This window comes from Toxotes jaculatrix, chromosome 7 (genome assembly GCF_017976425.1).
Source record: "Toxotes jaculatrix isolate fToxJac2 chromosome 7, fToxJac2.pri, whole genome shotgun sequence".
Classification (NCBI taxonomy): domain Eukaryota; kingdom Metazoa; phylum Chordata; class Actinopteri; family Toxotidae; genus Toxotes; species Toxotes jaculatrix.
Window position 1 is genome coordinate 12,485,113 of NC_054400.1, and position 21,800 is coordinate 12,506,912.

Below are 21,800 nucleotides of genomic sequence, written 5' to 3' on the forward strand. Positions count from 1 at the left end.
ATGAAAAGCTCCCGAATGAGCCAAATGCATTATAACTTTTAGCAAAATGTAACTTTAACGTAGTTTTACACCTACACTGCCCTGAATTTAAGCAATAAGCCGTCCATTGGGGGGCTTGAGCACCAGAATGACATACAAGGACTACATTTCCCATATTGACAGTGGCTTCTGACGTTCAATCTATGCGTCAATCTTTACAGTCTTCGAAGAAGGTTAATACAAAATACTAAGGTACGTGTTCTCAATGAAAATATGGCTTTCTGATAACAGTATTCGTGTTGTTTGTAGCTGATCAAATTGAAAAACCTGATAAACTGGCCATATTTCGGCTTTGTGCAAAGGAAACATCCACTGTGGGCAATGTTAGCTTGTTAGCACACGGTATAACAAGCTAAGTGAACGTTGGTAATAGCTAGCTAACATGTCTTGTCTCAATACCTGTTTTTGTAACTTACGTCGTTTTTGTATGTTTTTCTAAACAACACACATTTACGTTAACTCATTACAGTGTTGCTGATGAGAATGCCGAAATAGCCAAAGAGAAGACTTACTTGTACTCTTGTGTATTTGTTGGGGGAGGTAGCTATGTTGTTTCTCAAGTGCCCCTCAATGCCAAACAGGCAAGGAAATGCATTAATATTTTCAAAAGCTCCTTTTATACTGTGATTATTTTACTGGCATGTGATCAGGTCAAATCGATTTTAGGGTGTCGTTTCCTAGCTCAGTTGGTAAATATCAATTAAAATGTATTTCGGAATATCACATAGTTATACTACAAACACAATAATGCAAATATACCTCCATAAATGAGTCATAGAGAAGTGGGAGGGTTTTTTTTCACAGCACTGACATGTTCTTGGTTTAAAAGGCTGAGACTTTCCAGTCCACTCAAGCTTGCAGTTTACACCTTTTTAGGCTCTAATGTAAGCTTCTCAAACCAATTCACAGAGCATGATGATAATCTTCTACTCCTGCACTAGATCATAACATACCGCCTGTCCAGCTTTTCAGGAGTATAATATGTAAAGGTTTCTGAGAGCATACAGCAACCCGTAGGAAACAAATAGGCATGTAGGTTTTTGATTACTGTAAAATATGACAAAATATTGCATGGTGCATTCAAGTGTTTAATGCTTGGGAACAATGAGCTATACTGATCTGAATGACTGATCCTTCACTGAAATATTACAACATCCATGGCTGCTCAGTGGACACACAGAGATATATCCCAAACGTGTGAGCTGCCTGTGCCAGTTACACTGCGTGTTTAAAGTTTGATCAGTCAGCAGATCCTTTGCCAGGTAACCTGTGCAATGAACAGTGAAGAAAAAAAGGGATGTAGTAAATGATGGTGTGTATTATGTAGAGATGGCTGAACGGCTGCATCCCATTTTGGTTTGCCAGTTGGGGGTTGTGCTGTTGTTTTACGGTCACCAAATTATTTATAGCAAACTGCTAAATGTTAGTTACAGCTGAGCAAGTCCTGCAATGATAAGGTACACTGTCTGCTGTAAGAAAGGTCTGCCTTGGTCTGCAACTTGTCTGGCAGATTATCTCAAGACCTAACCTGTTTTGCAATCAGACCAAGCACCCCCCCCCCCCCCCCCCCCCATCCCTCATCACACATTTATCCCCATAGAAAAATGTTTTTGTAATAGCTAACGTTTTGTTATATTCTGAACACTTTGTCCCTGTCCTCTGTCTTTCATAGTCACCATGGTGATGAAGTCAGCAGTTGACGATGATGATGCTGGCTGGGGGCTGGGCATCCCAGAAAAGATGAAGAACAATGCCAACTGGGTTGATATTACACATGAATTCAAGGGTGCATGCAAAGGTAAAGGCTCTGCTGTGTGTGTGTGTGTGTGTGTGTGTGTGTGTGTGTGTGTGTGTGTGTGTAATGTGTGTGCACTTATGAAAGGGACTGACGTGTTCCCGCTTTTCTTTCTCCTTGTCATCATCCTTTATTTATGCAGAGTTGAACCTTGGGGAGTTGCTTCATGACAAACTGTGAGTAAAAAAAGTGCTTTTTGCAAACTCACTCTTTAAGGACTACTTGATTTATAAAAAAGTAGAGATTCAGTTCAGTAGAGTCTTTTAGTCTTTTAGAGATTTGTCATTTTTAACACAAACATGTTTGAATATAATCATACTGTTATTTGCAGCAATTGTAACAGTCTAAAAGTATTAATATCATTATTGTCATTAGTATTGGTGCCACTCTTCAAAATCCAAGATTCACAGAACCTTGTTAACACATATACACACAAAACATACTCTAAACTCTCCACTGTGGTCACAGGTTTGGCCTATTTGAGGCCATGTCAGCCATAGAGATGATGGATCCTAAGATGGATGCAGGGATGATTGGAAACCAGGTCAACAGGAAGGTGCTCAACTTTGAACAAGCTATTAAGGTACAGTACTGTTGTACAACGCAAATAATGAATTGTCAGGAATTAATAAGGTCTAATGCTTTTCAATGCACAACAGTTTAATAATTGCCACATTGCCTTCTGTAGCTGTTTAGTTTTTAATTGTAACTGTAAATTCAGCTGTGTCATTGTATTATTCTCTTATCTTCCTTTTAGGAAGGTGCCATCAAGGTTAAAGACCTTAGTCTTCCTGAACTCATTGGGATCATAGACACGTGTTTCTGTTGTTTGGTAAGTTCCACTGTCTTGAACAATGAAACCCCTATTTCAGCCAATATGTTGGGAATTCACCATCATGCAGTGTGTTTTTTGTGATGGGAGAAATTTGTGTTAGAGTAGCTTCCCTCCATAGGGATGTCACAGCAGGGTAAGAACTCCTGGATAGTCAGGACTGTGGCTAGGCATGGAATCACTGAGGCCCATTCAATTTCAGAGGATGCACCACCACATTAGTGTGTGTTTCTGTATCTCCCTAAACATACGTATACCTAGATCACATGGCTGGAAGGCCACTCCCTGGCTCAGACTGTGTTCACGTGTCTGTACGTCCATAACCCCGACCTGATTGAGGAGCCGGCCCTGAAAGCCTTTGCCCTGGGAATCCTGAAGGTTTGTGACATTGCCCGAGAGAAAGTCAACAAGGCTGCTGTTTTCGAGGAGGTAAGCAGTTTTCTACAGCATAACAGTATGTGTGTGGGCGTGTGTGCTAATACACCGGAAGACTTTATTTTATGTGCAAATGTGTGTGGCAACATTCGAGCTAATCATTTTTATCATTTATTCATAAATAGTTAACTCAGTTTCATATTTATATGCCTGAGAAGCTATTAACCTCATACTTTTCTGTAGGAGGATTTCCAGGCCATGACCTATGGCTTCAAGATGGCCAATAATGTCACAGACCTACGGGTGACAGGTATTGTATTGTACTATATAATTAAGTCTGCACCTTCTTGTCTGCTGTTAACAACTGAAGCCATTACAGATTAATACAGTTGATTCAGAAGACCAAAGACAGCTGATATCATCTCTCTCTTATTTGTTGATCTTACCAGGTATGCTAAAAGATGTGGAGGATGAGTTACAGAGGAAAGTTAAGGTATGTGTTCCTGACCAGTTTAAGCCCCTGTGCTTGCCGTTTCAAGTAAACACAAATGCTATTCTGAGTATACAAATGCTATTCTGAGTATTACATTGTTTCTCGGTGAAACTCTCCCACTCCCTCAGAGCACACGCAGTCGACAGGGTGAGCAGCGAGACCCCGAGGTTGAACTGGAGGTAAGTTGCATTAGTCTGTCATGCCTGCCTGAGTTTTTGCCACAGGCAAACACAGTTTTTGGAGTAGCATTTAGAGCATCTGAAAGATAAACACTAGTTGTTTCTGACCCATGCGGCTACAGTTTTATCATAAAATACGCAGGACTACAAGTAGTAAATGAGACTGTGTCACTGCTCTTTATTAATTGAGCCTAGTTATCTCCACATTTAAGCCCCAACATGCCTCTTTCTCAGTCTCTGCTTATTATAAATTGTTTCTCATGTCCATCAGAGTGTGGACCTGAGATGACCTTTAGAGACTCTGCTCTGGAATTCCCAGCTGTTTCAAAATAGTAACTAAATTAGAGGAGGAAAAAAATAAGATCCAAAAATGGTCTTGTTCTGCGTGGTTGAGAAAAAAAAGTAATTTCTTGTGTCTTGTGGAACTTCAAAGACTAGTTAATATGTGTGTATTATTAGCTTTGTATGTATTTATGTGTCTGGTTAATGTTCCTTTCTGGGGGGGTTTTCAGCATCAGCAGTGCTTGGCTCTTTTCAATAGAATCAAGTTCACACGCCTTCTTCTGACTGCACTGATTGCCTTTACCAAAAAAGAGGTAATACACATACAAAAACAATACAGTTACAGAGATGTCTGACACATGGCTTTAAAATATATCACTGTTTGATACTGAGCAGTGAAGAGAATTGCAATTGTATTTTGTGCACCTGCTGACATCCCCACGTGTTGACCTTGGGATCTTTTTTGTGTCTGTATTTATGTGTGTTTTTGTTTTTGGTTGAATCTTTATCAGACCAGTTCAGTGGGCGAAGCTCAGAAGCTTGTGGTTCAGGCAGCGGACCTCTTATCAGCCATTCATTCCAGTATTCAGCACGGCATCCAGTCACAGAATGACACCACTAAAGGAGGTAACACACAGACACATACCTTTCAGCTATCAAGTCAAGCACACACTTTGGCCTGGCATGAGTTTACAAACTAAGTATTACACTCTCACACACAAACACACACACACTGCACATACCTAGGATTTGGTTTGGAAAATAGAATAGCTAAACGAAAGAAAATTATACGCAACACACATTATACGCATTCTTGCTCTCCATCCATCCAGCTAAGATATTGTAGAGCAAAAGAAAAAAAAGTCTGTTAAAAACTTCAGTTAATTTTTTATCTTGCTCCACTCTACATTGTGTTGCTGAGACAGCCTCTAAGGCAGTCCTTTTCAAATAGTGGGGCGATGCCAGGGGGAGCGTGTGTGACCCTGGCATTGCACCGCTGAGATGGAGATAATGAGACAAAGGAAAGTCACCCGAAAGCTAAGACAAGGAAATATGACAAAGCGTATGTAATGCTTGGCTTCACTGTGACTAGGAGACGAGGAAAGACCGGTGTCTTTATTATCTATTTATAGCCTCGGGGGGGGGGGGTTCTTCTTCCTGGCGGGGGGTGTAACAGAAAATAATTGAGAAGCACTGCTCTAAGGGAAGACTAGTGTGACCTTTGTTAACCTTTGTGGGTTACTTTTTGTGTATGCTGCAGACCACCCCATCATGATGGGGTTTGAACCTCTGGTCAACCAGAGACTGCTGCCACCTACCTTTCCTCGCTATGCCAAGATTATTAAGAGGGAGGACATGGTGGCCTACTTCAGCAAACTTATAGAACGTATCAAGACCGTCTGTGACGTGATCAACACCACCAACCTACACGGCATACTGGTAAACACAGACAAGCAGAGGCACAGAAGTACACAGAAATATTTTCAAACTCTGAACAAAATAATATAAAAAAATATATAAAAGATGAAGATGCACTGTTGTTGACTTGAATATTGTGTTTGTGGCTTTATCAGGACTTCTTCTGTGAGTTCAGTGAGCAGTCTCCCTGTGTGCTCTCCAGATCTCTACTTCAAGTGAGTAGAACATACCTAACATTTTAACTGTTTAGTATATTGTGTTTCAGACAATATCATACAATGAGCTATCAATTTAAAACTAAACAGAGTCTTTTCTGTAAATCCAGACAACGTTCCTGATAGATAACAAGAAAGTGTTTGGCACCCACTTGATGCAGGACATGATTAAAGATGCTCTGAGATACTTCGTCAGCCCACCTGTCCTCTCCTACAAGTAAGTCTGACATTGATGATTACACTATGTGAATTATTTAAATTATTATTTATTTTTAAAGTCGGTAGTTTGTTTGGGTCATTGTTTTTGTGTTTTTATCTTGAGTGTGATTATTGTGTGTGTGCACATGCATTTACAACTGTCTCTCTCCAGGTGTTGTCTGTTTAACAATCACCAGGCCAAGGACTACATTGACTCCTTTGTTACGCACTGCTCCAGGGTATGTCACCTTTACTGTTCAAAGTCCCGGTCTGTACATATGGTGCAGTTTAGTATATTTTAATGCAGCAGATCTTCAATGCACCTTATGCGCTGTTTTTCAGTAGTTGAATAAAAACGAATAGTTTGGAGGAGAGATATAAAATCCATTCATTTCTTTTCTCTGTAGCCATTCTGTAGTCTGATCCAGATCCACGGACACAACCGAGCTCGACAGAGAGACAAGCTGGGTCACATTCTTGAAGAGTTTGCCACACTGCAGGATGAGGTGAACTGCAGCTGTTTCCTCACTTTGTCCATACAAAGTTTAAGCCTGACACCACTGTTTTTTCATTTTGTGTCGCACAAATTGGACAGCTGTGATTGTATAATTTATCAACCAACTGCTAAAGTCTTCTTCTGTGCACTGCAGGCAGAGAAGGTGGATGCTGCGCTGCATAGCCTTCTGATGAAACTTGAGCCTCAGCGACAGCATCTAGCCTGTCTTGGCACCTGGATCCTCTACCACAACCTGAGGATCATGATCCAGTACCTGCTGAGTGGCTTTGAACTGGAACTTTACAGCATGCATGAGTACTACTACATCTACTGGTAGGGGCACACACACATTTGTTTGTTGCTGGTAACTATTTCTGGCTTTAACTGGAAGGAAAACACTCACAGCTGAGGCACACAAAATCAGATCTCTCGCCATTGTGCATGATGCACATGTTGACCTGTCATCTGTGTTTTTGACTATAGGTACCTGTCAGAGTTCCTTTATGCATGGCTGATGTCCACTCTGAGCAGAGCCGACTCCTCTCAGATGGCAGAGGAGCGGATAATGGAGGAGCAGCTGAAAGGACGCAGCAGCAAAAAGACCAAGAAGAAGAAGAAAGGTACACTTTGTTGCACCATCCTTTTCTGCAGTGGACTCTCTGTGTATAACCACAACCCAAGTGTGCTGAGAAATAATCCCGTTCTGGGTCGAAGTGGTATCTTCCTGTAGGTGTAAAAGCAAATGCTGATGTAATGTTTGGGATTACTTTGCAGTTCGGCCCCTCAGCAAGGAGATTACCATGAGTCAAGCATACCAGAACATGTGTGCTGGCATGTACAAGGTAAGGCATGAAGTAATGAAACCTCTTCATCCCTTTTTGACACACAGAGGTATAATCCGTCCCATCTCTCCCTCTCTTCAGACCATGGTAGCTCTGGATATGGACGGAAAGGTACATAAGCCACAGTTTGAGCTGGACAGCGAGCAGGTTCGCTATGAGCATCGCTTCGCCCCCTTCAACAGTGTGGTCACCCCCCCACCTGTGCACTACATCCAGTTCAAGGTACTCTTTGTGGGTGTAATTGATTTAATTCCTTGTGTTTTTTGTTCCCCTTCCCTTTATCCCATCAGCCTTGTTGTGTTCTCTCTCTTCCACAACATTTTTCTGCACTTTCTGACATTGCTCCGTCTCTTCACATTGCTCCAGGAAATGTCAGATCTGAAGAAGTACAATCCTCCGCCAGGCTCTGCTGACCTCTACCTGGCAGCCAGCAAACACTTTCAGCAGGCTAAGCTTATCCTAGAAAATGTCCCCAGCCCAGATCCCGAGGTCAGGAAATTAACCTGTTGCAAAATAAATACGTGCTCTTACAACATGGTGTTTTATGGTGTATGAGCAGAAATTTCGATGTTGTTAAAATCTGTTCCCATTAAACCTCTTGGTAAATAAGTTAGAATAACAATGTAGAGTGGCACATGAACTCAAACGCATACTCTTGAAATATGAGGCCAGTGAGAAATTATGATCTCCAGTAGCAGCTTCAGTTTTAGAGGTTTACAGTATTTTTCTGCTGTTTTGCACCAATTAAAGAGAAATTGTGTGTTTGTTGTTACCTTTTCCATTGTGAGTAAACAGCTATTAATGGTTGACTGAACAGGTGAACCGTATACTGAAGGTGGCCAAACCCAACATTGTTGTTATGAAGCTCCTGGCTGGAGGTCACAAGAAGGAGACCAAGGTAATAAAATACATTCCTTGGACTATTATTGTTTGCTTATATGGTTGCAATTAATATAAATTAGTTGTGTTTAGCTGCCACACAAAGGAAAAAAAAGATTTCAATTCTGAAAAGATAGATTTATATTCTAAAAAAGTGAGTAGTGTGTATATGGTGATGTTAGCCACCATATACACATTATGATCAGTTTATCTTAATGTGGCTCTTTTTGTAACAGCTGTTCCACAGTGTGAAGACATTGTTTGAGTAAAAACACAACTTTCTGCTTCCCTAGGTTCTCCCAGAGTTTGACTTCTCAGCTCATAAGTACTTCCCCGTGGTCAAGATTATCTGATTCTGCTCTGCATCACAGGATGAGCATCAGCTGTACCTGAACAACTGTGCAATGGCCCTGATCCAGTCTATGTCTGTGTTAAATGAAAACACAGTGTGTGTGTGTGTGTGTGTGTGTGTGTGTGTGTGTGTGTGTGTGTGTGTGTGTGTGTGTGTGTGTGTGTGTGATACACCCAACTGTAAAGCTGTGTAAAGGAGTGTTTGATACACCTCTTTTTTCACATGAATGATAAATGTGACATGAGAAACCAGACCAGAGAAGTCACAACTGGACCTAAATGAGCAACAACATCCACATCTGCATCAGTGAAAGTCTGTGTTTGTGTATGACTGTGAGTGGGTGCATGTGTGTGTGTGTGTGTGCAGTTTAGACACAAGTCAAGGTGCTTTTGGACAAAGAACTGGCCAATTGAAATTTTTATAAGCCACCACCAGAACAGTCTTGTTAAGGCTTAAGAATAATGCTGTAATGATGATGGGTGCATATCATTAAATCATATGAAACCTTTCTATGTGTTTACGTGCTTAAAATGTCTTAAAGAAAGAGTATGGTACCTTGCTGTACCTTGTACAGCACCGGTCTCATGTGAGAGCTGGATGGCATCAGTCTGCATCGTGAAACACAGGACAGTTGGCAGAAACGGATCATTGATGACATTCATGATCCTGTAAGTGCAAAGTTGTACTCAAGTAGGGCTTATGAAAATCATCCAGCACCCGTAAAATATCTATATGAACAAAAAAGGGCATTTGATCTGATTTGAGCTTGATACTACGCACCTCATGAAGTGTGACCACAATTTGAAATTAATCAAACTCTTTTGCAAATGAGGAATTTGACATTCAAATACATTTGAAAAACGATGACAGATACATGAATTCTGGTAGATTTATTTTTCTTTTATTCATGGAAGAAATTTGGTTTCAGAGAAAGAACTCAGAAAGAAAACAGGCCTACAGTTATAATTTTAAAAACAGATCTGGATAACACAGTGGTCCTAAATGCACTTTTAAAAACACTGCATTGTAAAAAGAAAAAAAAGTTTCTTCCTACACAGTGTAAAATACCAAAGTGTGTAAAGTCAGACCATATTTGTTGTTGACTCCTCCTGATCTTTCCAAATTTTACTCTAACATAAAATTAAGCCAATTTGGCAGGTGATTATGATCATAAATGAAAAATAGATGTTTTAAGTATAATTGCAATTTCTGTATTATCTTGTGAGGTTTATTGATTAATTTTTCTGCATGGTTTCATCAATCCACTTCCTGTAGTGACAGATATTGAGCATCACAATGCGGTTTGCACACTTATCAACAGGACTGTTTACAATAATCCCATGTAAGACATTGTTATACTCCACAGCTGAACCGTCATCACCCTGGGAGAGAGAGAGACCGGAGTTGTGATCATTTTACACACATATTAGCACAAAAAATGAAGAAAATTAAATAAATATTTCAAATAGAACATTTTCCTTACAATGCAGGACTCCACACCAGGTTTAAAGGCACACATGGTGGTAGCTTCATCACTGAAGTATTTATCACCAGGTTTATCATTCTCATCACATGCAATGATGTCTGTACTGGCACACTTCAACTTCTTAGGGATTTTGGCCTCTGACGATTTGAAACAAAGCATTAGAAAAGTGACTTAATTCAATTTTTAAAAAACTGAATCAGGTGTACTGGTGTTGCTCACTTGTCACGTCGGCTTTCTCAGGTCCCCAGCCTCCAATCTCAACCTGCTGACCCACCTCTGGTTTGGTACATTCCACAGGAGGAAGCTTGATGGTGGGAAGTTTAGCAGACATATCCTCACTGAGTTTTATGAGCATGATGTCATGGGCATGACCCTCCTCGTCTTTGTAGGTAAACTGTTGGTCAGGTTTGATGACTTGCTCTAATTTTTTGGATGATCCTTTAAAGAAAGACCCAATTTTGGTAAACACTGACACATCATTGTTTAAGCCGAGCTGCAGTTTCACAACCCTGCAAAAAAATAAAAAATAAAAAACTTGTCAGGAAACTGATGTAAATCAAAACATAATGAAAAAACATAATGCAAATTGTTACATTTTTACTATTTAGCTGATTTGATTTTCTATCATTTTCCTTGTAATTGACAGTGAAAATTCCTCTGTAAATGAAAGTTTCTGAGTCAAATTGCCAAAGTGAATCAACTCCTATCACTCAGACCAGTGAAAACACAGGAAAACTGCTTGGGAAGATGGTTGTTTCTTACTGTTCTGCACAGTGAGAAGCTGTGATGACCCAGCGTGTGTTGAGCAGAGAGCCTCCACAGGACTTCCCCCCCTGGAGAGACTGTATCTGGACATGGTACTGCCTGTCCTTGTCACAGGACTTGCCCCCAACAATCCTCTTTTCAATGGCCCCTGATGCAGCACCTGACATATGGAAGCAGAGCAGACACTGTGTGAAATGACAGCACACTGGTAAGGTTCAGGTTTAGAAAGCACTTAAGCCTGAATGAGTTCAAACAGCCTGAGTTGTGAACAAATGAGTTCAAACCCAAATATATTGTGGTTGAAGGAGAAAGAAAAAACTCACCAACAAGAACCAAAACATGGATAAAGGCAAGCTTCATCATGGTCCCTTTGGATGTGGATCACTTCAGGTGGCTCTCTGGCTGATGTTCATGTTTATATAGTGGGTGTCAGATGATTTTTTTTTTTTTTTTTTTTTTTTTACTAGCTGCCTTTGTTGGCAGCATTAATGTGTTAGAAAGATACAGGTGGCCATCAGTACACTCCCTACTGCTCTTTTGCCTATTATGGTAACACGATAAGCTGTGAGGGTGGGACAAGGAGAAGACTGGGACAGCAGAAACGAGTGTATTAAAAAACTCAGCAACATTTTACACACACACCACACATGATCACTTGAACAGGAAGAGCTAGGTCAGAGCACCTTCGTTTTAATAATATTGCTGCTTTGTGTGTGAAAATAATATTTTTGGGAATGTGCAGATTGGTGTCTTTTAAAATTCATTTTAATTTAATTAAAAACTAACCCCCTAACCCTAACCCAACTCTACACTGTTTGACTCTCAGTAACACGGCTCAGCTGAACTCTGACAAACACTGACTTGTTATTCAGACTGATGTCACATCAATAAGGCATCAAAAAACTGCTGTTTGCCTCAAACAAGAGTTAGTGAATGATCAATAAAAAATGTTAGTACATTGATCTTAGGCTAATGTTTTTTGACATTAAAACTAATTTACAGTGGCATATCAATGTGTCAGTGCTACGCTTATCCTTCCATTGCTGTCAGCTTAAATAGCACAATTATTCTGTATTTAAAATTTTTTAAATTTAAAATACAGACTAATCATACAGTTTTTGATGCAAATTTTCTTTGTTCTCTTCAGAATTCTGCCATTGCATGTAATGAAGTTGTATTTTGAATATTCTGATAAGACTTATCAACTTCAACAGTCACAGTGGACAGAGTAATAGATTTCCATACAAAACCTTTAAAACCAAACACTATCATGCTCAGATGTCACTCCTCATTTGACTGTTCATTATTGTACAGACTTATCTTTTGACATACACCTGGATGATCAAGACTTTGTGTTAAATATGTTCTCGTAGGTTTGTGGACAATCCTACAAATTATATTTTTCAGTTGGAAAAATCTTAAAATAAGAATCTTCTCTAATCTGAGGACTTTGTGAAAATATCCTAATTTCATATAAATTAATGGCTGCAGAAAACAATAAATTGAACATGCAACACACATCTTGATAGTGGTAATAAAAAATTTTACTCTCTAACATCAATAAAGCCTATGATTATTTAGACCTTTCATAATTTTGCTCAGCAGTACAGAAGAAAATAAAATAAAAAATTTAAACAAATTAAAATAAAATAAAAAATTTAAACAAATGAAAATAAAATAAAAAATTTAAACAAATGAAATCAACCAAAAAAAAAAAAAAAAAAAAAAAGTTAACACAATTTGTAAAAATCATACAACATTTTCTCTCCAGGTGTTTTTACACAAATAGGCCGACAAAGCTTTCTGGCAAAACAAAGCAATGGCTGCCCAAGTTTTACAGCATCAGACAATGAATAACAGCAACTCTGAAAACGAAATCACATAATAATAATTAAAAAAAAAAAAAACTTCCCAGGAACAATTCGTTCCCTACAAGATCGATCAAAAGGGACACAAAAGGCAGACAAAAGGGTTCGTGTTCATTACTCTAAACAGGAGTGCTTACGGAGGACTGGTTTGGACTCACTCTCTCTCTGTGCTGTCAGGGCTGATGTTGCAACACAAAGTGTTTCCCCTTCTGTCACTGGCTTAATTGTCATGAAACTTTGTTGCTCTTGTGATTGGACCATTAATATTTCGTCAACACTGCTATTAGGTTTTTGTATGGTTCCTCTGAAACATGATAAGAAGTCCAACATTTAAAAAAAATAAATAAATAAAAAATAAGTTGACAAAACTGATACTGCCTGGGGTGAAAAATTACCTTTGAAATCTGAGTCAAGTCTGTCTTTGAAATCACAAACCACCGTTTTTTTTTTAGTTTGGAAAGGAAAAGTTACTTGATGAGGGACTTTGCACTTAAATGTTGGTCCCAATAACATATGGACACCCATGTGGTCAAGCATTTTATAAAGCCAAAAGGAAAAGTTTATAGAGGAGTTTACTCATAATGAGCATGGTCAAGTTTTGATGACACCTATATAATGTTAGAATAATGAGAATTTTACAGTTCAGAGTTCGTGGGGCTCAAGCAGTCAACTGAACCACAATGTTCCTGTTCATCCTCTGCTCCATGTACTGTATATTCTGTGTATGCATCTTCTTCAGTTTCTGTGGGACTGAAGGGCAGCCTAAATGTAATGACATGTAACAGCCAGGTGCCCGAGAGCTGAACTGTCTACAGTAAGATAACACCCACTGAAGTACAACAACCATCTGTACTTAATCACACAGTGAAAAAAATTCAGATAGGAAAATAACAGCGCTCTAGGAAAATAACTTTCCCCTACGTTGCTCTGCATTGTTGGAATCAACTGTGGTTGATATGCATTATGGAAAGGATGGCAGTTACAGATCTAGTGTGGTGAGTAACTATGGATCTGTAGTCAAATTATAAAGAAAGCAGTTTATGTGGAAAATAAACTATCTGTCCTGTATAAAACACAACGCAACAAAATGTCCTGCCACAAATTCAACCAATGTTTTGTTACTTCTCATGCCTAATATTAGTTCATGTTTGCTCTCACCCATTTTCCAGGCTAGTGCAGTTTTAAATTGAGCAGACAAACACATTTTAGCACAGCTACTGAACAGTTCGCATCTACTGGATAGCAGGAGCCTTAAAGCGCAACACACTGGTGCTACTTCAAGGTAATGTCCTTCATAATATTACAGCAATACTCAGAAATCTCTCCCCACATTTTCAAGAAAATATACAGTCCATCCGATTCAGCAGACGGTATCCACAAAGTAGAATCCCAAACCTTTGAGCAGGTCAATAATCAGAAGCAATTGACCATAGAGGAAAACTGGTGCACACAGAATTAATAAGGCATGCGTCATAATAAAATAAGATTCTTGATCTACAAATATTATCCAGATGTTTCAAACTATTCCTTTCATTCTGTTTTTCTGTTTTACTGATCTTACACGTAGAACAGCACACATTCAACCTTGTGACATTTTGTGACCTGAAATACAACTGATAATAAAAGCCTTGCTGCAACAAAAAATGCCAAAGTAAATCAAAACAAAATGACACTTTAGACACAATTGCTCAGTAATCAAAAATGTCCATTTACAGCAGTAATAATATAGTATGTTTAGAACCTGACAAAGTTGCAGCATATAATCCATACGGTGAATTTTCCCATTTGTTATGTTGCATGTCTATTAAGTCTGCAGCATCTTTGACTACATGGGACTCAAAAAAGCTGCTGTTTTTGTTTTCCATTTGACCAGGTTTAGCAACAAAATAACAATAACAACAACAAAAACCCCCACATTTCTTTCCTTTGCTGCTTTTATGGACATTTTGTAGCATGAAACGTCCTGACTGTTTACCCAAAGTCAGCATCCTTTCTACGAGAGACTGTACAAGAGTATCTTAAGGCATTGTTTAAGATGCTGTTGAAGAGAAAATCATTTACATGATATAACTACAGTATTTGACACCTTGCAAACCCTATAAGGGACTGCACATTATCATCAAGTTACAGTCATTACAGAGTGGACATAAACTGAAAATCTAATCCCATAACCCAAATCTACTGATTTCCAGGCATGTTGAGATGATTCAATTTTTCAAGCCGAATGGCATCAAGTCTTGAGATGTCTTGAGCTGTGTTCGCCTTTCCGTAGGGGTACTATATAACATGTGATATGAAAATACTTAGAAGTACCAAGTACCTTCATATCACCTAAACATACTGAAATGGATGTGGGCACACTCACCACCACAATAAGGGTTGTATGTCTACAGTGAAATGTATACTGCAAACAGTTGTGAACTGGATATGAAGCAATAATCTTAATATTGTCCGACAAAAGTGTACAAATTCTGTGTACAAATTCTAGGATGACAAATAAAAGACAACCCAGGAAGCAAATCCTCATGAAATTAACCAGTGTCACAAGTCTTTCATGTAGAAATTTCTATCTGGGTTTGTTTTGTGTTCACCGTGTTTGGAGGGCTGCATTAACCTGTATAATGTTATTGTGCTGGGGTGTAAAACGTGTCTTGCTTTCAAATATCGTGCCCAGGATCCTTCTCCAACTCCAGCCCTGCAAGAAAAGTACACTGTGTGAGTAAGACAAACAAGATTACAATTGTCCAACAGTAAAAGTTGTCACAAAGCTGCCACAGATTCATTTCCTGAACCTACTGAAATTAAATTAAACACTGAAATTACAGTTTCCAAAGGAAAATAAGAACAGTAAATATAGAGCATTATTATGTAGTGTTCCCATGAACCATCTGTGTAGGGCAATCCTTATGAGTTAACTTCACCACACCGTGCAGCTACTTTAGCTGCAGCTAGATGAATCTGTGCTTGTTTGACGGAAAATCCCATTTATCTTAGCACACAGTTGGGCATCAAACCCCTTAAAGTTCCAGTTTAACTAAACTTAATTTAAAACATAGCTAAGATACTCAGAAATGGCATTAAGTGAAACCCATGATGATTTCATGTTGAATTGTTGTCAACTATGCTTAGATACCATGAAATAAACAATGACTGGCCTTGAAGATCAGCTTGAGACATGATTCAAGAAAATGCTTCACCTGTTAGAAAGTGATTTTTAGCTATTACGATGTGGGACATGTTGACTCAGTGTTATTACAATATGAAACCCAGAGGGAATGTCAGCGAGAAAGACATCAGTGAGTGTTTCAGTGTATACCTTAGTTTTGAGCAAGCTCAGCTTGTTTGTCAGCTTCAAACTCCCCTTCATTCTCATCATCCCCATTATAGTCAGCCAGCTCCTCCTCCATGTCCTTGTCTATCAAACAGTACAATAAACATAAAACAAACACAAATCCCTATTTAACACTGCCTTTATTTCTTCATAAATATCATTATCTATCCCTGACCCAGACTTTATACCTGGCCTTCAAACAGTCAACAGTACTTAGATAAAGTGGAGACTGACAATGCACTCTCTCTATATGCAAACTTTTTCAGTTATAATCTATATAAACACACATACCTAAATTTTCAGCCCGTTTACTTTGCTGTTGTTTCTCTAAATTGACTCCACCCACTACTTGCTCGTCTGCGTCATACTCTTCCGGTTCGTCCAGTTTCTGGTCAACGGGAGTCTCATCTGCCTTCCCCTGGCCAATCAGCATGCCTTCCATCCCTGGGTCTGCCTCTGGAGAGACCAAATTGCAGTTTAATCTTATGAACAATTTCACTGAGACTGTGAACTAATGATCTCAGCGGCTGTGACATCACGGTAGCTGCTGCAATCATTAGTCAGAGAGAGAGAGAGAGAGAGAGAGAGAGAGAGAGAGAGAGAGAGAGAGAGAGAGAGAGAGAGAGATGCAGCCTTTACCCTGATCTGCAATACGATAATGTAAATAACAAATAATCATCTATTTTTTTTTTTGTGAAAACATACTTTACAGCTGAATGTTTTAAATGCCAGTTAAAAAGAAAAAGTTCCATAAGAAACGTTTGGAGAAAAGACTCCAGTAGAGCTACTTGTGCATATTGTGCCTTTAAAGGTTAATGTGTGTCACCTTTGTGACAGTACAGTGTGTAGTACAGTGTATTAAAAATAAAACATAGTGAAGGCAAATGACTGGCACTGAGCCTGTTGTTAGTAGGAAAACGTTAAGTACTTGTGTGTTTAATGTTTTTGATTGTCTGTGTTCTGTACCTTCTGTCTGAGCGCCCTCTTCATGAGCTTCCATCACCTCCACCTCTTTATCCTCAGTCAGATTATTCTTCAAAAGTTTACTGGTCTCTGCCTCAGCCTCTTGTGTTTTGACAGCTCCCTCTGCTGGTAGCAAAATGTCCTGCTTCACCGGTGCAGCAGAGGGAACAGACTGGGGCCCTACTTTGGAGAGATCCTGTGCTTGAGACAGATCCAGTGGGGCATCGGGAACTGGGAAATAAAAGGACAGAAATGTGAGGGTGCACACTTGTTATTGCAAGTGTGCTTGAAGATGTTTAGAGCTATAAACGCAAAATGCTCTGAATGTTCAGCGTGTGCATACACATATATACTGTGGATATTAGTCACTGCATGCTTTTAAAACTCAGTTAAGTATAGTGAGCCACCATCATCCATGTTTTTCTTTTACCTTTGTCTACAATTATCTCATTGGTCAGTAGTTCAGGCGTTTCATTTCCCTTAGGCTGAGAGAGGCTTGGAGTGTGGTTTACAACAGTTGCTGTCTTAACTGTATTAACCCCAGTCATGACTGGTCCGTCTTCTTTTACTGCTCCATCCACTGCGTTTTCCTGCTGAGGAGTAAAGATCATTATATACCACATTCCTCTATGGTTCCAAAAGAACAGCTGCGTGCACAATGACCGCAAAAGTGGGAAACATAAAAGCCAGCCAATACTATCAGATCTACTTATTATATACATTTAATGCCCAAAAAAAATCAGAGACCTTGACGCTGTAGAATAAGGCCAGTTCTGTCTGTATGATTTTGCTACATAAATAGGCGCAAAACCATTCAATGATTTTAAACAGACAGAAAAATGAATACTTCTGGGTTTCATGTGACTGGGTTTGAACATCACTGAGCTGGATGACTTGCTGTAATGCAAATTTATGTGTTGAGAATCTCCTCTAGGGTTTCAACAGAGGACAATGGAGAATTTATGATGACAGGTTTGTTCAGAGTGCAATGGGTTAGCAAAGGATCAGAAATGGATCATCATCATCTTGTCAATACTTAGAAATTAAAAAAAAAAAAAAAAAGGCTCAATGGGCCTTGGGCCTTGGCCCTACGCCCCGATTCCAATCATGTGGAAAGGCTCTGGATGTCACATGGTTCACTGTCAAACAGGAAAACCAACTTACTGGTGAGGAGACACCTGGGGGAGCGATGATGAGCTTCTCCATTTTCTTCTGAACCTCAAGTTTAGCAGCCTCCACCCTCTCATCACACAACTCCTTCTGGGACAGAACCTGGGAGTGACAATTGGTCCTATACATGTATACAAAAACACATCAACACACGCACACATACATGTTAACCAGGAATGACAGGAATATTTTCACTGGACTGAGGCAATTCATGATCGCACCAACAGTTTGTGTTAATGTGATATAGCTGAAGCTGAGTTAACAGTGAATTGCAGTTATTGTAAATTATTCATATCAAGGGGATTGCAAATATCATAAATAAAGATGAAGCAATTAATATTTATCTCCTTTCAGCCAACATGTATCAAATATAATTGCATAAAGGAATCTTTTTTCTTACATGTCATAAGTGAGTTTCTTGTTAAGGGTGTTGATGTTGCCTTGGCAACTCTGTAGCTCCTTCTGCAGCTTCCCCAGGTCATCATTCAGCTGATTCAACTGAACTACAGCACAGACACAAATAAGACATTAAGAGCCATACAGGAGCTGAATTACTTCTTCCCCCCAATGGAGCTCTATCGGCTGTTGTCGTTGAGAAAAAGAGGTTAAGCTGTAACAGTTACCTTTGAGTTCCTGTATGGTTTTGGTACTGGAGGAAACGTTCTGCTGCAGTGTGCCCTTGAAGCAAAAACACACCAACTATCAATATTCACATTCAGTTTTTCCATTCATAATTTGTGAGTTTAATGTGAACCACAACAGTGAGTCAAAGGAGCATTTTCATTGGCCCCCAAATTCCTCTATGGCTGTTGTTTATAGGATACAGTTTAACATGCAATTTTTTCCCTGTTGCATTTTGTCCCCATTGAAACACCCAGTAGTGTTTCTGTGCACCTTCTCTTGGCTGCAGGTGTTCTGGGCTCCTTCCAGCTGTTTCTTGTAGAGGCTTTCTATGTGGCTGATCTGCTCCTTCTGTCTCTGGATCTCCTCCTGGAACTCATTCTTCTTCATCTCTGCTACTCCTCGCTCTGCTGCTCCGCGTCGCACCTGGCCCTCCAACTCATACAACTTAGTCTGTATCACACACAGAAAGACAAAAGGGTTAACGTTCTCATTTACTACATTTTTTTTTTGTTATTATTTATATGTGCTCAACTCACAGTGTTTGAACAAAACAGAACACAGGTAATGATAAGAACAACAATCTAACTGTGCAGTGAACACTGAAAAAACACTGGGTATTGACAGATTGACAGAAACACAAGTTAAAACGCTCGCTTGCGTTTTAGGAGTTCCTTGTTCATGTCACTTATTCCCAAGACAGTAAAAGAAGATCAGTAACAAAGGCAAAAATTTTTCTACAAAAAAGCACATCTGTTTGACTGGGCCTTTAGTTGCAGTTATTTCTGTTCCTCAGAGCAAATAAACAAGTTCCTGGGTTAGGTTAGACACTTACAGAGACTTGCATCAAATGATGAGTTCATAATTAATGACACCAGCTATTGTGAAAGCCGTGAAGGGACATTGCATAGCATAAAAAAGGACCATCCTACAACAAAAATTGTGAAACCTTGAAAGAAAGAAAAAAAAAGATAAGACCAATTGAGGAACACTGAAAGGGGAATCATGCACAAAGAAAGTCAGTTTTCATCAACAGAAGACACTTAGACAATCCACATTTAACTTATAATTAATTTAGTGTTCACTCCAGAGCAAAATGTAACCTTTAAATAACTTCAGTTTTACAGCAGTTTTTTTGTGTTTGTTTCAGTATGACATTTTAAGATATGTCGCACTGTTCACTGTGGTTAGAAAACCACAGAAGCATGTATACACACACACACACATAGATGAACTCACTTGTAGCTCCAGGTTGCGGGAGCTTGACACCCAGTAGTTAAAGCCCAGAACGAGGATACAGGCAATTAGAGCGCCAATCATGAGAGGGGGTGATCTTCCTCCACGGCGCCCGTTCCCCAGCCCACCCATAGCTGTCTATAGACTGGAGACACAGACACCACAGTGGGGATTAGCACACTTTCCATTATTTCTATAATTGCATGATTGTCTCTGAGCTAAGGTCATTAAAGGAGTATATGGGTGTTTTTGCTTTTGCGGATTGATTACAGACACGTAAAAAGCTCACGGTCAGACTTGCAAGTAGCAGTGAGCTACTGATTGCATTAAACTTGTGTTGCAAGTTCATACCATGTCAGTGAAAACAGAAAACTGGAACAGGAAATGTCATCTAACATCATAGTATGTTTGGCAATTTCACTACAGATTCTGCAAACAGCCAGCTTTGCTTTTATGTGCATAAATATTAGGATCACATGACAAACAGATGTATGCAAGATGGTGGGAAAGCACACATAAGTGGTAGGACATTCCCAAAGACCCACAGGTGCTGAAACTCTACAGCTATACACCCATAACACATTCACTTCACGAGTACAATATCATATTGTTTGGTGGTGACAATGCATACTGTCCATGTAACTAATATGCCCAACCCTGCCTTTCTATGCTTGGATTCCTTCCATGCAAATAATCAATGAACGACCCAGATGGAAAGTACTGTTTACATTGTTAGAATGTGCTTCACTTCGTAGCTTACTTCATGCAGATTTCTCAGATTAAAAAAGAAACAGGAGTCACGGCAGAACCAGAACCACTGTGCCTGTAAATCAGGTACACACGTTTACATGAATGTAGACGCATGAATCCCTGTGTAGCGTTACAGCAAAGGGTAGCCCAAAGGAGGCAGCCTCAGCTCAAGATGACAAACAAGCGCTGGGATAAAATTAGAATCTGTAGCAGAGGCTACAAAATCACAGATTATAACTACCTTGATCGAGTCTGGCACTGACCAAATTCAGTCTCTTCTCTCTAACTTGACATTAGCCAGCTAGCCAATCGATCGGCTAATGAGCTTGGCTGTTGTACGCTATAGCTGGATTTAACTAGTAGTTTGTAGGACATAGATGTTACAATATAATTCATATTAAATTGACAGCCAAATCGACAAAGTGGAGCCATGATTAAAGTAACGTTTGGCCAATTTTAATATTTGAGTCGACGTTAAAAGCAATCAGCGTTGCCACTCTACTCTAGCGTCGTTGAGCTAGCTACGTAGCTCGTCCACAGAAGCCGTTAGCTTAGCTAACGTTAGCAGCCAGAACATCTACTTACCTGGTAGACTCGGGTCACAAAACAGGAATCAAGTATTGGGCCCAGAATATGGAGTGGTACTAGGTGATATATTTGACAATCTGGCAGCGCTTCCCCTACAATTAGCAGCGCATCGCCTAGGAAGTTAGCTCGTGTCCATCATTGCCATACAAACAGCAGTGTGTCTTATGTTGTGCCTGGCTGGGACATTCAGATACTGCCTCTGCTTCCTATAGGAAAAAAGCGTTTTGGGTGGAGGCTCGTTTCACAGATCAAATATCCAACACAGATTTAATGGCCAACGTACAAAGTGTTTCTCTAAGGTTGATTTCTACGGTAAAATAACGGTGCAGTATTTCTGCTCTGAAATCGAAGCTATTGTTTGAAAGAAGAAGCCTCTGATTGTTCAAAATGTCAACCACCCATTACGGAATGTTATAGTTTACGAAGGGCCCTGGAAGGCATCACGGGCAACCTAGTTTGATGGATGTAAAATCAGATTAAAAATTAAATAAAATCAAATAAACTCGACAAAATTACATTAAAATTTGTATTCTTTCTTATTTTTTAAAATATTAATTTGCAATTAAATTAATATTTCTCAATTACATTTTATATTTACTTTTTGCCGTTATGTAGAGCTCATGTGT

At 39.4% G+C, this 21,800-nt stretch overlaps 3 protein-coding genes across 4 annotated transcripts; 1 reads left to right on the forward strand and 2 right to left on the reverse strand.

The window, feature by feature from the left end:
- Nucleotides 1-9: 9 nt before the first annotated feature.
- naa35 (N-alpha-acetyltransferase 35, NatC auxiliary subunit) lies at nt 10-8,904 on the forward strand. Its single transcript, XM_041041798.1, has 24 exons — nt 10-231; nt 1,712-1,837; nt 1,977-2,010; nt 2,303-2,417; nt 2,592-2,666; nt 2,928-3,095; nt 3,285-3,351; nt 3,491-3,534; nt 3,663-3,713; nt 4,226-4,309; nt 4,508-4,622; nt 5,257-5,435; nt 5,570-5,629; nt 5,740-5,846; nt 6,000-6,066; nt 6,235-6,333; nt 6,478-6,656; nt 6,807-6,943; nt 7,098-7,165; nt 7,247-7,387; nt 7,532-7,654; nt 7,983-8,063; nt 8,338-8,490; nt 8,537-8,904. The coding sequence occupies exons 2-23, from the start codon at nt 1,717-1,719 to the stop codon at nt 8,395-8,397; spliced, it is 2,175 nt and encodes a 724-aa protein (XP_040897732.1). The 5' UTR covers nt 10-231; nt 1,712-1,716; the 3' UTR covers nt 8,398-8,490; nt 8,537-8,904.
- A 377-nt stretch (nt 8,905-9,281) lies between these two features.
- On the reverse strand, nt 9,282-11,141 carry LOC121184764 (trypsin-like). The gene is made up of 5 exons (XM_041042616.1): nt 10,971-11,141; nt 10,645-10,807; nt 10,102-10,391; nt 9,880-10,019; nt 9,282-9,778 (listed from the first exon to the last, which is right to left on the reverse strand). The coding sequence occupies exons 1-5, from the start codon at nt 11,008-11,010 to the stop codon at nt 9,632-9,634; spliced, it is 780 nt and encodes a 259-aa protein (XP_040898550.1). The 5' UTR covers nt 11,011-11,141; the 3' UTR covers nt 9,282-9,631.
- A 2,211-nt stretch (nt 11,142-13,352) lies between these two features.
- golm1 (golgi membrane protein 1) lies at nt 13,353-21,341 on the reverse strand. 2 transcript variants are annotated; one of them, XM_041042615.1, is made up of 11 exons: nt 21,172-21,341; nt 19,840-19,981; nt 18,874-19,053; nt 18,603-18,657; nt 18,380-18,482; nt 17,974-18,100; nt 17,240-17,399; nt 16,813-17,040; nt 16,138-16,302; nt 15,832-15,930; nt 13,353-15,210 (listed from the first exon to the last, which is right to left on the reverse strand). In XM_041042615.1, exons 2-10 carry the CDS (start codon nt 19,966-19,968, stop codon nt 15,833-15,835), a joined length of 1,245 nt encoding a protein of 414 aa, XP_040898549.1. In that variant the 5' UTR covers nt 19,969-19,981; nt 21,172-21,341; the 3' UTR covers nt 13,353-15,210; nt 15,832. The 2 variants fall into 2 exon arrangements, with proteins under 2 accessions (XP_040898549.1, XP_040898548.1); XM_041042614.1 differs by having other exon boundaries at nt 17,240-17,402.
- Nucleotides 21,342-21,800: the final 459 nt, after the last annotated feature.